Genomic DNA, 17,721 nt, shown 5'->3' with positions numbered 1-17,721 from the left:
AAGTGACACCAGAAAACTGGAGAAAAGCGTGTGAAAGTGTAGAAAAGGGGGAAAGGTTTTATTGGGAGAAAGATGGTTTAATTGACGAAGTCATCGATCGGTTTGTAATCAACATAGGAGAGACTGATAGCGAACACGAAGGATGTAAACACTCTACAAAGGAGCAGGCCGCCACTGGCACTTTCACGGACATGATGTAAGTGATAGACCAATGCCAACAACCCCATAATAGTAGCTGTGCGAGAGAGAGAGAGTGTAAGTACATAATGCTGTCTCTGTTCAAAATTTTGTCTCAACTTGTTCCTGAAATACTGTAGTCGCTTCTCTTCACTTCATCGTAATGTCCATGTTTCTGGCCAACACAATGCTGAACTTAACACAATTCACTAATTCAAAAACTCAGATTTGGAGAGCCCTTTTTTGTTAATGAAAATAATGTTACTTTTACTTACTGCCAGAAACCCACCTCTTACACATACCTTGTTATTACAGAGCACAACTCAGTTACATCTACTTTTCACATTGCAGGATTTGAAAATTCAAAATTTAGGCTATTGGTGAATTAGTACCATGGTTCCCTTAATTAATTACATAGTGGACGGGAACTTTGACGTGCAATTTAATGCATTAGGGCCGCGTATTAATATAATGAGTCTGATATAGATAGTGACGGCTGATAAGCACTGCAAACAGCGCTGTGGTGGAACAAGGTAGTATATTGCGTTAGATAAGCCTTGCCCCTTCCCCTTCCGGTGGAAAGACAATGCAGTGAGTTGCCTATCAGAGAGACGTCAGATAAGTAACCAGACCGTCTTGCGGCATCGTCATTACGGAGGATTACACTTGTAAGGGTTCGCTACAAGTCGAATGAAAGGTTTCCGTCCTTGCAGAAACCCCCATGTTCGTTAAATCTGTGCATTGTTGCGCGTTGGCATGCAAGCTAGTTGGGACACAGAGTTTAAGTGAATCGTGAAGTCAATGGAGCAAAGAAGTGTCTTGCCGGCGGTCTTTGAAGGTAGGAGTGTGAATGCTTGAGGTGACACAGTGGTTGAATGTACAGAGTGGTTCACAATATTATACAAACACTCAACAGGTACATATTTTTGTAGATAAGTTTGTGTAGATAAGTGTGTGCACCATTTAAAACAATTGAGCAGAAACTATTAACTGTTTTGTTTTACAAAGTGTAAAGAGAAATGTTGCGGTGTTAAAATGTGTTTTGAGAATCACGTTTTCAACAATCCTAACACAGAAAAAGTTATCGCAAGCGTTTCTTCTGCTCGTCTGTATACTGCGATGTCTCCTGAAGTGTATGATTTATATTGCAATCATGTATTATCTAGGGCTAGGATTTTGATGACCTATAAATCATAAAAAAATGTCCTAAAACAATGCATTTATGACCTAAAACTCTTTCAAAAATGCCCTTAAAAATGCCCTAAAAATTGATCTTACATAATTCATTTAGTAGGAAAAGAGGTTTTGTACTACTTAATATTTAGACTAGTAATTAAATTAAATTCTAGTACTAACATTTAAGTTTATTTAATTTTACACTATTTTCTTCTAAGTAGTACAGTTTAATTATTTTACCTGATTTAGTTCCATGTAGTCCACCACAAGGCCACTCTTATCCGGAATTAGTAGGTATAGAGGAGTCTATATTGAAGGGGTGGTTGGACTGATCCATTACATGGGGTGTACTACGTTAAAATGGCAATATTTGTGTAGAAAAACGATTAAAATATTATACAAAAGGGTCCGGCGTAGAAATTGGTTATCGCTATTTTACACTAAACCTTGTTTTGAAATTAAGACTAGTACTGTCTGATAATAAATCAACAAAAAAAAATTGCGGATTATCCACAAATAAGACAATTTATAAAGAAATAGAGTTGCACTATTTCTCAACGCACTGGAACGGGTCCAGGGTGTATTTTTTATTTTAAAGAAATAAATTATTTAAATAGCTTACGAACTTTGCATTATATAATTTTAATAGGCAATTTTGGTGTATGCATTAGAAATAATAGAACTGTAGGCTATTACGTTATCGTTCGTAAATATGTTGGGTCATGTTCCTGTATGTCTCCATCCCAAATAGCTGTCACTTTTTCTTACGAGAGAGCAATATCGTCTACAATTTCTAACTTTGCATCTCACTCTTCGGAAGTGTACTAGTACCCGATACTCGCTACATAAGCTGTTAAGTCAGCCATTGTTGTATAATCATAAAAAATGTATATTTTCCCTGGACCAAAATATGTTACAAACTGACTAGAAACACACCTAGTAACAAACTATTAAAATTCTTTTCAGAAATCAGGTACTGTGTAAACACAAAAACGACCTATGTAACGAGTACCAGGTACTAGGGAACTACACACTTTTCTTCTTATCAATCTCATATCTTGTAAAGTTCTTAACGTATTCTCATTGCCTCATGAAAAGGTTTGGATAATATCCAATATATGTACCTCTAACATCCATGATTATCTGAAAATTGATGTTGAAATTTCCGCGCTTGTCATCTGTTACGTATTAATGCGCGTGATCCTTCAATGCCAAGAATGTACTTCTACGACGCCATCCCAACGCAATGAAAAATAGTGCAACCCTTTTTCCTTATAAATTGTCTTATTTGTGGATAATCCGCAAATTTTTTTGTTGATTTTTTATGAGACAATACTAGTCTTAATTTCAAAACAAGGTTTAGTCTAAAATAGTGATAACCAATTTCTACGCCCGACCCACACTCAGTTTATCACATAACATATAAATACTAAAGCAGCTATGTTTCTGGCTTAATAGAAAAAAAATATGCAATTTCATCAAAATCCTAGGCCTAATTATAATTATAATTGAAGAAGGATAGAGTCCACACCTGTGGAGTAACGGTCAGCGCGTCTGGCCGCGAAACCAGGTGGCCCGGGTTCGAATCCCGGTTGGGGTAAGTTACCTGGTTGAGGTTTTTTCTGGGGTTTTCCCTCAACCCAATACGAGCAAATGCTGGGTAACTTTCGGTGCTGGACCCCGGACTCATTTCACCGGCATTATCACCTTCATTTCATTCAGACGCTAAATAACCTAGATGTTGATACAGCGTCGTAAAATAACCCAATTAAAAAAAAAAAGGATAGAAAGTGGTAACTTACAAAGTATTAGAGATGGCATTTAGAGAGGGCTAATAATATTTCTAGTGAATAAATAGTGAATAGAAAAAGAGATGTTGAGTAAGTTTTGAATAGTACGATAGACGGAGCAATAAAATAGTAGATTAGTCACATGAACGCAAGCCTTCTACAGCACACAACGGAAAACAGGAACTCAACAATAGCAACCGCGGCCTACTGGTATACCCAAAGATCCTAACACGCGATTTGACCACAGATGTTAAAGCCTGTGTAAATAAACTTAACAAAAAAAAAACAGAGAGAGTAGATAGCTTAGTGAGAATTATATTGTTAAGCGAGTACAGCAGAGAAATGATATTGTAATGATTGTTAATGGTGGCACCGTATACGAAAATGTGAGGTCCACTATTACATGTAAAGAAGTGCTATCACGAAATATGTATCATATAATAATAATAATAATAATAATAATAATAATAATAATAATAACAATAGCATTTTACTGGAATTTTACTGGAAGCAAGTAAAGAGATAGGTTTGGAAGTAAATCCCGAAAAGACAAAGTATATGATTATGTCTCGTGACCAGAATATTGTACGAAATGGAAATATAAAAATTGGAAATTTATCTTTCGAAGAGGTGGAGAAGTTGAAATATCTTGGAGCAACAGTAACAAGTATAAATGATATTCGGGAGGAAATTAAACACAGAATAAATATGGGAAATGCCTGTTATTATTCGGTTGAGAAGCTTTTATCATCCAGTCTGCTGTCAAAAAATCTGAAAGTTAGAATTTATAAAACAGTTATATTACCGGTTGTTCTGTATGGTTGTCAAACTTGGACTCTCACTTTGAGAGAGGAACATAGGTTAAGGGTGTTTGAGAATAAGGTGCTTAGGAAAATATTTGGGGCTAAGAGGGATGAAGTTACAGGAGAATGGAGAAAGTTACACAACACAGAACTGCACGCATTGTATTCTTCACCTGACATAATTAGGAACATTAAATCCAGACGTTTGAGATGGGCAGGGCATGTAGCACGTATGGGCGAATCCAGAAATGCATATAGAGTGTTAGTTGGGAGGCCGGAGGGAAAAAGACCTTTGGGAAGGCCGAGACGTAGATGGGAGGATAATATTAAAAGGGATTTGAGGGAGGTGGGATATGATGATATAGACTGGATTAATCTTGCTCAGGATAGGGACCAATGGCGGGCTTATGTGAGGGCGGCAATGAACCTCCGGGTTCCTTAAAAGCCAGTAAGTAAGTAATAACAATAGCAATAGTAAAATAATAACAGTAATAATAATGATAACTATAATAGTAATAATAACAGTAATAATGATGATGATGATAATAATAATAATAATAATAATAATAATAATAATAATAATAATAATAGTTGTTTCCATATTTATATGTTTGTATATTTCATTATACCGTATTTCCATTTCAAAAGTTCCCATCTTGAATAATTTTAGATGTGCAGGGGACATGTTTTTGAGGAAAAACACTTCGATTAAGTTGTCGAAGGTGAAGTTCAAAACCACTGCTAATTGAATTTTCTGTTCCACCCATTTACTCCGAGCCCCAGTTTTAAATTTAAAATTGCAGCCCCTATTATCAGAGACATTATTTGAAAGGGCATGATAAACCTATCGGTCTACAATAAATAAATAATTCTGTCTATTCGTTTCTGAAATAGAACAAAAAAGGTCATTTAATGATAACAATAGCTAATAAACAGTTCGGGGTAGAAGAAGATATCAGTCGATAGACGACAATAAGATACATGGATCATATATGTGGAGACTAAATAGTAAAGATTCGATAATGCTGATTTTGCAATGAAAGACCTCTCCTTGGGCAGAACGCTATGAATGAATGAATTAATACAACACAGTCTACTATATACAGTCACGAAGCTTGAGGTGAAGAGAGTACTAGGAACAATAGACTGTGCCGATACTATTTCGCATTGTCTGTGATGAGGCGATAGTAGCGATCCTAGTGGTTAGCAACTATCTATGGATGCATATTCTCTACGTATTGAGCTTCGTGACTGTATATACTAGACTATGAATACAAGTTATTTATAACAAATGACAATAGAAACAGAATAACAACAATAATTCATGGCCTACTGACAAATACCCAAGGATTGTACACAAGAACATGATCAAAGATGTTGAAGCGTGTATAAATAAACTTTCAAAAAAAAAAAAATACCATCGAGCAATTCCACAACAGAAACTCCAGTCATACCAAGCAAACAACAGATTTGTTTTCTAGTACAGAGAATCATAACACAATATTCCCATGATACAGTCTAATATCGACTAAACTTCAATCCATTAAATTATTTCTGGCTGTACCTGAGAAACGGATGAACTGATTTGTTGTTGTTGTTATTATTATTATTATTATTATTATTATTATTATTATTATTATTATTATTATTATTTTATTTATCTTTTTTGGGGGCAGACTATTTGAATTTCTATTAGATTGGTTGGTGGTGTAATTGTTAGATTAATTTGTATGCGTCAAACAGATTTAAAGTCATTAATTGCTTACTCTTCTGTAGCTCATATAGGAATTGTTATTGGGGGTTTAATAACTTTAAATTATTGTTTTTTATTTATATTTTCTATACCTGGTTTATTTTGTTGAGGTAATTTAGGGTATTTATTTGGTGGGGATTTAATTTCCTTTGGCTTTATCATCCCCTTTAAATTGATTTCCAAAGGTAGAGAGTGCAATTTTAAGTTAAAAATTGGTAGTTGGTGGGGATAAAGGATTAGAACAGAAAATTCAATCAGCATTGGTTTTGAACTTTCCCCTTGAAAACTAAATCGGCATGTTTTTTTCCTGGACATCTAAAATTATTCAAGGTTGGAAGTTTTGAAATGAACATACGTTATATTCAACGTTTTGTATTTATATCATATTTGAATCTGGCATGTTTTGTACTTTCAGCAGGCCACTATGGAGATTAGTTCAATAAAATTAAAATTAAGTTTAATATATTCATAAATACGATCCATCATATGAACCATACCTTTAAGATATTTAGGCATATACATGGATTGTTCTTATAAGATGAAATTTGTGCTGGAGGTCAAAGGAATTATAGGAAATCAGAATGAAAGCCATTTGGCATACGATGAAAAATATATCATCATCATCCTTGCATGTATTGGGCCTAGTGGCCCGTTACGGTCTCTTGCCAACGCTTGAACGGTCTGCCCAAGGATCTCTTGCCCACAGGATGGTAATTTAAAATTTGGCGTGGAATTCTAGAACGAGGCATTCTGATGACATGTGATCTCCAGTTTTGTCTGTATTCCTGTAGGTATTCCGTAATCGGTTCAATCTGCAGTTCTTTCATAATGTCAAAAATTTTAATGTGATCCATTCTCGTGTATCCCGCTGTACGACGCATAAATCTCATTTCTGCCGCCGATAATCTTTGTGAATCAATATTACATATTATATATATATATATATATATATATATTTTTTTTTTTTTTTATTATTAGTTTAAGTTCTCTGATGACGGAATGATGAATCGTACACCTATCTTTGAATCGTGTAAGTAAACTGTAATTTTATCTTGTATAAATATTGAAAGAAATCCAGAATAATTTTATCTTCGTGTTGTGTGAGCATGATTCATTTTGTCATTTCTATTGTCGTTTTCACGCTGTCTGAGCAAGCAAATAAAACATGCGATAAAATGTTGTTCAGAAAAATGATAACAGCATCAGCTGCGACGGGCAACTAGTTTTCTGCAATCAGGACTTAGTCACCACACGGTCTACAGTCGCTTGTGAAGTCATTGTTTAGGACCCGACAAAAAAAAAAAAAGAGGTGAAATTTCCTGAAAGTTTATATTACTGTATAAACCACATGGCGGTAGTTGGAGCAGAAAATTAGAAAGGAAATACAATATTACATTCAAAATTCAGTGGCATTGCACATTATTTGCATTCTTCTTCTTATTCTTATTCTTCTTCGTCTTCTTCTTCTTCTTCTTCTTCTTCTTCTTCTTCAGGGAAAGAAGACAGAGAACGGACACTGGAAAGTTTTCTTTTCTCAGTCGTACTATCAGGGAATGGAATGCTTTACCTGCAGACTTACTAAAGGCTTTACCAACAACCAAACATGTATTTAAAAATAGGCTTAAGGACTTTACTAATAGATGGTAGTATATTATACACACTATTTAAAGGGTGTAATTGATATCTTGTTATTGAAGTGTTGTATCAGTGAAGAATTATGTTGTGTCAGTGAAGTGTGTTGTGTCAGTGAAACGTGTTCCTGTCAGTGAAGCTTTATAGTTTATAGTGGCAGTGCAAAGTATTTGAACAGTGAAATGTTTTTGAAGTGTTAGTGAAATCAGGATAGAATCAGTGAAATGTGTCGTAGTTCCAGTGCAGTGAGTGAGTTGACAGTGAAATGAGTGTAATGTTGAAAGGTACTTGTGCAGATATGAACATATCATACTCGTGGGTTTTAATTCGATTTATTTTAAATGTTATTTTAATTGATCGTGCTTCATTTAATTTAGGATATTCCCTGTTCCTGTTATTATTATTATTATTATTATTATTATTATTATTATTATTATTATTATTATTATTATTATATTATTATCATTATAAATTATTGTTAGTATTAATTATTAGTATTATTATTAATTGTATTTTTAATTAATAAGTTTATTATTGTCATTATTGAGTGTAATTAGTTACCACTGCCACAGGGTATATACCCATTGCAGTGTGAATAAATACATACATACATACATACATACATACATACATACATACATACATACATACATACATACATACATACATACATACATACATACATACACTAGCTCAACCACATCTAGTATATACAGTCACGAAACTCAATACGTAGTAAATATGCATCCATAGATAGTTGCTAATCACTAGGATCGCTAATATCGCCTCATTACAGACAATGCGAAATTGTGCCGGCACAGTCTATTGTTCCTAGCACCCTCACAACTCGAGCTTCGTGACTGTATATACTAGACTGTGGCTTAACGCTAAACACTAACTTATCCCGCAGATTAGATTTCGATGATCTTGTGCTGATCAAGAACGTTAGAAATTCATTTCCGTCATTCCTTATTTCTTAGCCCTTCTTTTTATGTCATGAATAATTAATAATACATACTTTCTCGTGATAAGTTTTACGTATTTCGGTAACAATCATTTTCTTTTGTCGTGTCGTGACTGATATTATTGTTTATAGTTTATTTTCTTGAACTAAAATTAAAAAACATATTATATAAACGATATCATTCAATATGCATATAAACTTTCGTACTCCAGATGGATCAATAAAGGCATTTTCTACAATCCCAAAATTTAAAACATTTAAGTAAAAAAAAAAAAAAAAAAAACTAAATTAAATCCGTGACGCGATAGCCCATGAAGGGCGAAATCGACCAGCTGAAATCTCGTCTCATATTCATATGCCTAAGCTACTACTGGAGCTTCCCAAATTCATCATGGTAATGGTGTACACCGGTCCCATGCACTGGCTATGAGACTATTTCGCTCATGAACAAATGAAGTGTAAGAATCTATTGTTTTAACCAGTCAAAGCCAACTATCAATTGCAGTTTTGTGGAAACAATCTTATCGTACCCGATGCGCATTTGTTTAAAATCTCGTCGCACCTGATGTTCAGATATTAAATATTCATTGTTTCCTTAACAATACAGTGGGCCATGATATTGCGTGATGGCCGTACTAGCAAATGTAAGTGTTAAATATCTTAATTTTTAATATAATCTGTTTCTGCATGTTATAAATTATATATGTATTAATATATTCGCATAATAGTCTTATTCAAATAACTTATCAGAATAGTTATCATCTTATCGATAATTCACTAAATGAAAGTAGGTACGTAGTTCAAAATGAAATATTATAAACTTAATTATTCGTTTAATTTTGCTGTTTCGCTAATCATATTGCTGCAGTTATTGTGAAATGTTTACCCATGAATTTCATATTACATGAGGCCAAAACCATGTGGGCCAGAAATATATTAAGTTAGCAACTTAAATAACTTAAAATTTAACAGTAATAGGCTATAACTGTTATCTTTATTTTTAATTGTATATTATTATTATTATTATTATTATTATTATTATTATTATTATTATTATTATTATTCGCGCTATCACGCGATATCACGGGATTTTTCGCGTCTTTGGTTATTTCATACGCGCAACACGCTCGCGAATTATTATCGGTAAGATGAGAATTCTTGTGATATTATCAATAAAAATTTCTTCCTCCATGACAACTCGAATCTGTGCTAAGATTACCTATATTTCTCTCCTGTGGTGTTTGAGTGGTCTAGACTATAAGCCTTCAATTCAATTTATTAAGCCATTAAACATACAGTGATAGGCTTCGTCACAATACAGAAGGGAGGAAAAAAACATACATTTCAAAATACACATATAATTGAAAACAGTAAAGTTTAATTAGAATGAAAAAACAAAACATTTTGAAACTCTAAAATTAATGAAAACACTTCACTCTTAATGTAATAATTGTAACTAAATGTAAATAACTTTATTTATTAAAAAGCAATTTCGTATGAATTTATGTTAAGAAACTCATCTACAGAGTAGAAAGGATTAATTAAAAGCCAATTATAAAATCTAGCTTTGAAACTATTGGTTGGTAACTTATAATATTGACTGGGAAGCTTATTATATAATTTCATCCCCATGACAGAAACATTTGTACTAGTTTTATGTAATCTACAGTATGGAATATTAATTTGTTCGCTATTTATAATATTCATGATCATGTTTATTGGCTATTAATGAGTAACTGTCTATATTTTGTCGAGTGTAAAGGACTAGGTCGTATATATAAATTTATGACAGTTAATATCTGTGATTGTTTGAAAAGAGGTCGACAATGTTCAAGATATTTTGATTGACATACAATTCTAATGGCTTTCTTTTGCAAAATCAAGACACTCCCAATTTTGCTACCATTTCCCCTGAAAATTAAGGCATACCTAATTATCGACTGAAAGAACGAAAAGTAGGCACATCTTAAATAATTTTGACAAACGCAAGTCAGGAATTTATTTAATAAATATATAACTCTTGATAATTTTGTGCATATATATTCGATATGTTTTTCCCATATTAAACTGGAGTCTATAAAAAGTCCTAGAAATTTGGTCCGATTTCGAGGCCAGACGTACAAGGTCATAGTTTGTAATTTTTCTCGGTACTCTTCTCTGTATATGCATTGACATCATTTCGTCAACTTCGCTCCATTCCATCTGCATTTCTATGATCATCAATCAGCGATATGAGGAAGTTGGATCGGTCTGTGTGGGTGTGAATGCATAGCTTGGGATTACCTAGCGTAAAATGTCAGCGTAGGCAGTCCTGCACATAAGGGAAGCAGACTAACCCAAAATCCGGGGAGGTGGGGGAGAATGCTACATTTATGAAGTGATTACTTGTGTAGTCGTATTTGATGCAGTTTTGCAACCAGTGTTGCGTGTAACCATTACATTCTGTTTTGTTGTTTGTCCTTGATGTGGCTAGGACTGAAAATGGCGTTCAGCATTTCACAAAGAAAGTAAACATAAGAAAGAGCATTCGTCGCGGTTTTCCACAGACCCGTCTCTTTATATTTTATTTCGATTCTCGCTTGCTACATTTTGTACACACGAGATTCACAGTGACGTAGTTTATTTCTATTTTTCATATCTGTATACTTTTTTCATTCATCCACATATTATTTGACTTCTTCATTCCCTTATTTCTGCTTCTTTTTCAACTCCTACGTTTCATTGGTCATCGTTTCACGATACAGTAACGGCGTCGCCAACTTAAGTGCCTTTCCTCTAAATTTAAGGAACTTTTAAGTCCTCAGAGGAAAAAGAGAGTTAAAAAGTGACAGAGGATCGTCGAATACCTATAGCTGCGAGGAACGTTTATGCTGTTCGTGATTGTTATTGTGAGCATGGTTGGAATTGTAAGGATGTTTAGCATTTGAAATAAAAGTTTGATAATTATTTCTTTTTTTTTCTGTCTTAATACTTCCCACATTTAAATTTAACAAGGCGAAGCCTTCCCGTTAACTACTTCATAATCGTTTTCTCATTCCATGAGGCCTAGTCTACAGACAACAATGCAATTTTATTGATAGTCGAAAAGATTCACACATCCGAAGCTACGGCTGACGTCACATTCTTAGTCATGACATGGCCAACATTGAACAAGTTTATATATAAATGCATGTTTAACATGAATTTAATATAGTAACTCCTTTGTTTTTCAGAACATTGAACATGCATTTATATTAGGCGATTGTCAATATGGCCATGACTAGATCATTATAATCACGTGACTCGGATTCGTGTCGAAGCCTGTCTTTCTCGTTAGCTACGTCACATACCAATATGACGTCAATGAGTTGTTTGTTATTATAATTAATAATATTGTCATTACTATCAAGATGTGATCTATTTGGTTGTGTGTCAATCCATCTGGAGAAGTCCAAGTGAAACATACAGCAGAGTCCGTATAGGTCAGTTTCTATCTGATGCTTTTCCAATTCACTGCGGGCTAAAGCAGGGAGATGCACTATCACCTTTACTTTTTAACTTCGCTCTAGAATATGCCATTAGGAAAGTTCAGGCTAACAGGCAGGGTTTGGAATTGAACGGGTTACATCAGCTTCTTGTCTATGAGGATGACGTGAATATGTTAGGAGAAAATACACAAACGATTAGGGAAAACACGGAAATTTTACTTGAAGAAAGTAAAGCGATCGGTTTGGAAGTAAATCCCGAAAAGACAAAGTATATGATTATGTCTCGCGACCAGAATATTGTACGAAATGGAAATATAAAAATTGGAGATTTATCCTTCGAAGAGGTTGAAAAATTGAAATATCTTGGAGCAACAGTAACAAATATAAATGACACTCGGGAGGAAATTAAACGCAGAATAAATATGGGAAATGCGTGTTATTATTCGGTTGAGAACCTCTTACCATCCAGTCTGCTGTCCAAAAATCTGAAAGTTAGAATTTATAAAACAGTTATATTACCGGTTGTTCTGTATGGTTGTGAAACTTGGACTCTCACTCTGAGAGAGGAACATAGGTTAAGGGTGTTTGAGAATAAGGTGCTTAGGAAAATATTTGGGGCTAAGCGGGATGAAGTTACAGGGGAATGGAGAAAGTTACACAACGCAGAACTGCACGCATTGTATTCTTCACCTGACTTAATTAGGAACATTAAATCCAGACGTTTGAGATGGGCAGGGCATGTAGCACGTATGGGCGAATCCAGAAATGCATATAGAGTGTTAGTTGGGAGACCGGAGGGAAAAAGACCTTTAGGGAGGCCGAGACGTAGATGGGAGGATAATATTAAAATGGATTTGAGGGAGGTGGGGTATGATGATAGAGACTGGATTAATCTTGCACAGGATAGGGACCGCTGGCGGGCTTATGTGAGGGCGGCAATGAACCTTCGGGTTCCTTAAAAGCCATTTGTAAGTAAGTAAGTAATATTGTCATTACAGAGAATTGGATTCATTTGGAAATTAATGCCACAGTTAAGTACTTTATAATTAGTCCTTGTTAAATTAACTATTTCTGTCTTTACAATCCCTGCACTTAAATTTAATAAAGTGAAACCTTCTCGTTAACTACATAATCGCTTTTTTATTTCACGATGCCTAGTTTCGAGACAACAATGTAATTGATAGTTGAGACGATTCATTCATCAATCTAACGCCAATGAGTTGTTTCTTATAATAATAATAATAATAATAATAATAATAATAATAATAATAATAATAATAATAATAATAATAATAATAATAATAATAATAATAATAAGAAGAAGAAGAAGAAGAAGAAGAAGAATGTCATTACAGAGAATTATATTCATTTGAAAATTAATTACTTACAGCTTTTAGAGAATCCGGAGGTTCATTGCCGCCCTCACATTAAGCTCGCCATCAATCCCTATCTTGAGCCAAGATTAATCCAGTCTTTATCATCGTATCCCACCTTCCTGAAATACATTTTAATATTATCCTCCCATCTACGCCTCGGCCTCCCCAAAGGTTTTTTCCCCTCCAGCCTCCCAACTAACACTCTATATGCATTTCTGAATTCGGCCCATAGGACTGATATCCCTACTGTCATTAATGCCGATTGTCTGTACAGGACTCATCACCCTCTCGGCCTCCATGAGCTGTAATGAGGATGACTTTACCTTTTATATATTTTTTACAGAGTGCGAATTAACGGCGGGATGGGGTAAGTTATCCCCCTCAAAAAAAAATAATTGTTTTAATACGAATATACTTCATAAAGTACGGTATAAAGTAAGCAAAGAAAATAATACTGATGTATTATCATCACCGGCAAGCTGACAACAATCAATAACTTAGGAATTACACATCTTATCTTAAGCCTGCTTATGGATATATAGTCGCGACGCTGTTATTCCCGGCGTGACTCCTCCTCTTTGCTTACGTCTGAGGAAGTGTAGGCTCTATAAAGTCTAGGTAGGTAGTATCGTTCGCCATTTTTGTTCTTTCGTTGCCGAGCTACCATACGAGGAATCTATTTGCCACACCGTTAAACATTATCATGTCGTAGCTCCTATGATAATAAATCAAACGCACTGTAATTCAGCAAATAATTGAGCGGCAAATAACGTCTTTCTGCGAACGCCAACGAAAGAGCCAAAATGGCGGGGGATTGTATTAAGTATTTACCGAGCGTTAAGAAATGAATAACGTCTTTCTCAGCGAATCACAAGACGCACACGTTTAAATGTAGTCGATCTGGAACGCGATTGGCTGCCGGAAATTAGAGCGACGGAACTATAATTATTATTATGATCAAGATGCAAGACAAGCAACTCAGTGCGACCAAGCGTTGAGCCGTATCGAATGAGGATAATAATTTTATGTATGGTATTCTCTATCTAGGATTCTATCCCCCCCCCCCTCATCAGCAATGTCCACACCTGTGGAGTAACGGTTAGCGCGTCTGGCCGCGAAACCAGGTGGCCCGGGTTCGATTCTCGGTCGGGGAAAGTTACCTGGTTGAGATTTTTCCGGGGTTTTCCCTCAACCCAATATGAGCAAATGCTGGGTAACGTTCGGTGCTGGACCCCGGACTCATTTCACCGGCATTATCACCTTCATATCATTCAGACGCTAAATAACCTGAGATGTTGATAAAGCGTCGTAAAATAACCCAATAAAATAAATAAAAAAATCATCAGAAATCTTAATTCGCACCCTGATTTTTTATATTGAGTGTATAATGTTACACAAAAAAAAATTATCGGCTGCCATATTCTAAGTCCCTTCGGAAGACCTTCGATTGATTTTGTGAGAGCTTAGTTTACACATGAATGAATTTATTTTTCTTTTCTGTCTATTTATAGATCAAGTTAATATTCAAGGCGTAAATTAGTTACAAAATAAACATCCGTTCCCTAATCTTGTGAACCAGGCGCTACCGAAGTGGACTTAAACTAAAGGCTGTGTGATGTATCTTGTCTCACTGTGAAAAGAGAGAGAAAGGAGATATGTCTTACTTCGTCTGTGTTGTTATGGCGATGGGGGAGTGGAGCGATGCCGTCCATCCATCCAGTGGCGGAAGGGACTAGTTGATACATTCTGTAGCACAAAATAAAATAACAAAATATCTCTCTTCGTACTGTGTAGTTCCGTCACTGATCTTGTCTTTCAAGAAACTGAATTCCGGCAGTCTGTACAATAACAAGATTTTGAAAGGAATCCTGAAAATTTACAACTCTCCTATAGTCTCCACCCTCATTTGAAGGGACTTGGTTTTATTGCTACTGAGACAAGATAAATCTTGTATGACTTCAGGCTTTCCCGGCGTTTGATATAGAATAACTCTTCTCGGGTTCTCAGCCAGGTGAGTTGGAGATTAGCTTCCAAGCTTTCGACGGCTAGCTCTGCCATCTTCTTCAGGGATGGCAGAGCTAGCCGTCGAAAGCTTGGAAGCTAATCTCCAACTCACCTGGCTGAAAACCCGAGAAGAGTTATTCTATAAGATAAACCTTACCAGGTATAATTGACGCTACAGGAGAGTGGTCATGTTTTGTGTCTAAGGCTGTACATTTTGGTAATGGATAATTTATCTGTTTCAGTTGTGCTGTTGGCACTGCTGCTGGTGACTCCAACTTTAGCTGCCCCTCCACTGCAGACCTATACTTTAATGAGTGATCATGCAACACACGAACAGCTGAAGGATGGCTCTTCCATCACAGAGCACACAGAGGATTCCCTCCATGTGCCTGCCACATACAACGCCGACATGTGGGCTAGCGCCCCTGACATTCACCATTCCTCCACTGAGGAAGCCGGCATATCAAGTGCCATGGTATGGCCTTCAGATACGACGCTATCGACCATCTCTTCTACAGGCTTTTCTAGCACTGTAGGCGACCACATTGAAGCCAAGGCTGTTACAGACCCTAACTCCAGTACATATCTACCTTCAGGAGCTGAGCCGATAGGCCTAGCTGGTGAAGTGACTCCGTTTGTGTTGTCTAGGTCAAGTTCACAAGATAGTGCAAGTGAAAGTGAAACTCACATGTTCTTATATCCCACTGTGACTGAAGAACATGTGTCGCCCCCAGTGTCTAGTGTCGATAGTTTGCAGTTTGAGACTCCAGTTCTCGGAAAACATAGTGTAGCGAGTGATGATGAAAATGTACCTGTGAAAATTTTAACTTCGGCTCCGGAAACTGAAACAGACAGCAAAAATATTTCTGGAGCGGAAGGGACAACAGTGTCAATTAAAGTTGTACCAAAAAGTTTCGCAGCTGATGATAATAGAACTGTAGTGAATTCATCAACAGATGTAACAGATGCAGAACATTCTTCGTTCAATAGTTCTGAAAGTGTTTCACCCTTTACTAATAGTAGTAGTAGTATTTCTCTTGACCCAATGGCTGAAATTTTACACTCCCATAGTCAAGGAGTAGACAAACCGTTTGCAGACACCCCTCGCCTAATAACTAGAGACTTAAAAAACAGTTCTGAAGCATCACACAACACATCATCACAGATTTCTGTGTCAGCTAGTCGCGAAAACACATCACAACCCGAATCAACCTCACAAAACACACGTGCTGGAAAAGCAGCAAGTTTCTTCCCAGCTCAACCCGTAATTCTTCACCACACAACCTCATCTACAATCTCACCCTCCAGAGATGGACCAGAATCATTCCCCTTCCCTCAGAGTAGTGATACAAGTGACATCACGCACGATTTGATGCAGGGTTACATACCGGGACCAAAGAGTAGCGAAGAATTTTTGAATCCCAGATACACAGATTCTGCAATTAAGGATTCAAGTATTTCAGAACTTGAAGACGACGAGAGAAGGATCATACCACTAGCTGAGGGCAGTAGAAGTGTTGGCGGCGGTCCACTTGAAGATGTAGAGATGGGCGATGGACCTTACAGCCCACCGGAGAGCTCCACAAATAGAGATTCGAAACTGAGTCCCATTTCGAAACTCCCACCGATACCCTCCAGCGACCTGGTTCTTCCTACAGAAAAATCTGACGGAGATGGTAAGCCCTCGAATACTGACCATCCCTCTCCAGGGACTCGAGATAAAGGTCGTGACAAAGTGATTCCACCGTTGACAATAAGCTCCAGATTTGGCAATGCCACACTTCAGAGTGGAAGACAGTCCCAGAATGCCACAAGAAACAGTCACGTCCCTTCCTCTGTCCCTGAGAACTCTGATAGCAGTACGTCGGTTGGTACTGCGACAGAACATGCTGATCCCTCAACAGTTGTCAGCAATCCAGGATCTTTGCCGGCTGACACAAAGAACGGTCTTCTGACAACTTCATCTAAAGTGTCAGGAGTGAAGCATGTTGTGAATGCTACACCTACAGCGAACAGCAGTGCTGAAGACGGTGAGACAACTGTAGTAACAGTATTACCAACTGTTGTGCCAATCAGTAATGGAAGGGTGGCAGCAGCTGCTGCACCTCCCAGTCAACCTCATCATGGTCTCGATGCGGCTTCCATCACAGGCATCTCTCTAGGAATACTTGTGTTCGCAGCACTTGTTGGTAAGACAGATGTAACTTAACTTAATTACAAATGGATTTTAAGGAACCCAAAGGTTCATTGCCGCCCTCACATAAGCCCACCAGCGGTCCCTATCCTGTGCAAGATTAATCCAGTCTCTACCATCATACCCCACCTCCCTCAAATCCATTTTAATATTATCCTCCCATCTACGTCTCGGCCTCCCTAAAGGTCTTTTTCCCTCCAGTCTCCCAACTAACACTCTATATGCATTTCTGGATTAGCCCATACGTGCTACATGCCCTGCCCATCTCAAACGTCTGGATTTAATGTTCCTAATTATGTCAGGTGAAGAATACAATGCATGCAGTTCTGTGTTGTGTAACTTTCTCCATTCTCCTGTAACTTCATCCCGCTTAGCCCCAAATATT

The 17,721-nt window shown here is 36.5% G+C and overlaps 1 protein-coding gene across 3 annotated transcripts in view; it reads left to right on the top strand.

The window, feature by feature from the left end:
* The window catches only part of LOC138714401 (uncharacterized), a 513,148-nt gene that overhangs the window by 470,261 nt on the left and 25,166 nt on the right, over positions 1–17,721 (top strand). For 2 of the 3 annotated variants that reach the window (XM_069846610.1, XM_069846609.1), the window contains one exon: positions 15,385–17,331. In XM_069846610.1, the coding sequence (XP_069702711.1) occupies positions 15,385–17,331 (1,947 nt within the window). Of the gene's footprint in view, positions 1–784; positions 1,016–15,384; positions 17,332–17,721 lie in introns of those variants that run through there. The other variant, XM_069846611.1, reaches the window with a different exon arrangement.

Source organism: Periplaneta americana, chromosome 2, assembly GCF_040183065.1.
Source record: "Periplaneta americana isolate PAMFEO1 chromosome 2, P.americana_PAMFEO1_priV1, whole genome shotgun sequence".
NCBI classification, from domain to species: domain Eukaryota; kingdom Metazoa; phylum Arthropoda; class Insecta; order Blattodea; family Blattidae; genus Periplaneta; species Periplaneta americana.
The sequence above is the reverse complement of the archived record's forward strand: the minus strand, read 5'-3'. Positions and strand labels throughout refer to the sequence as shown.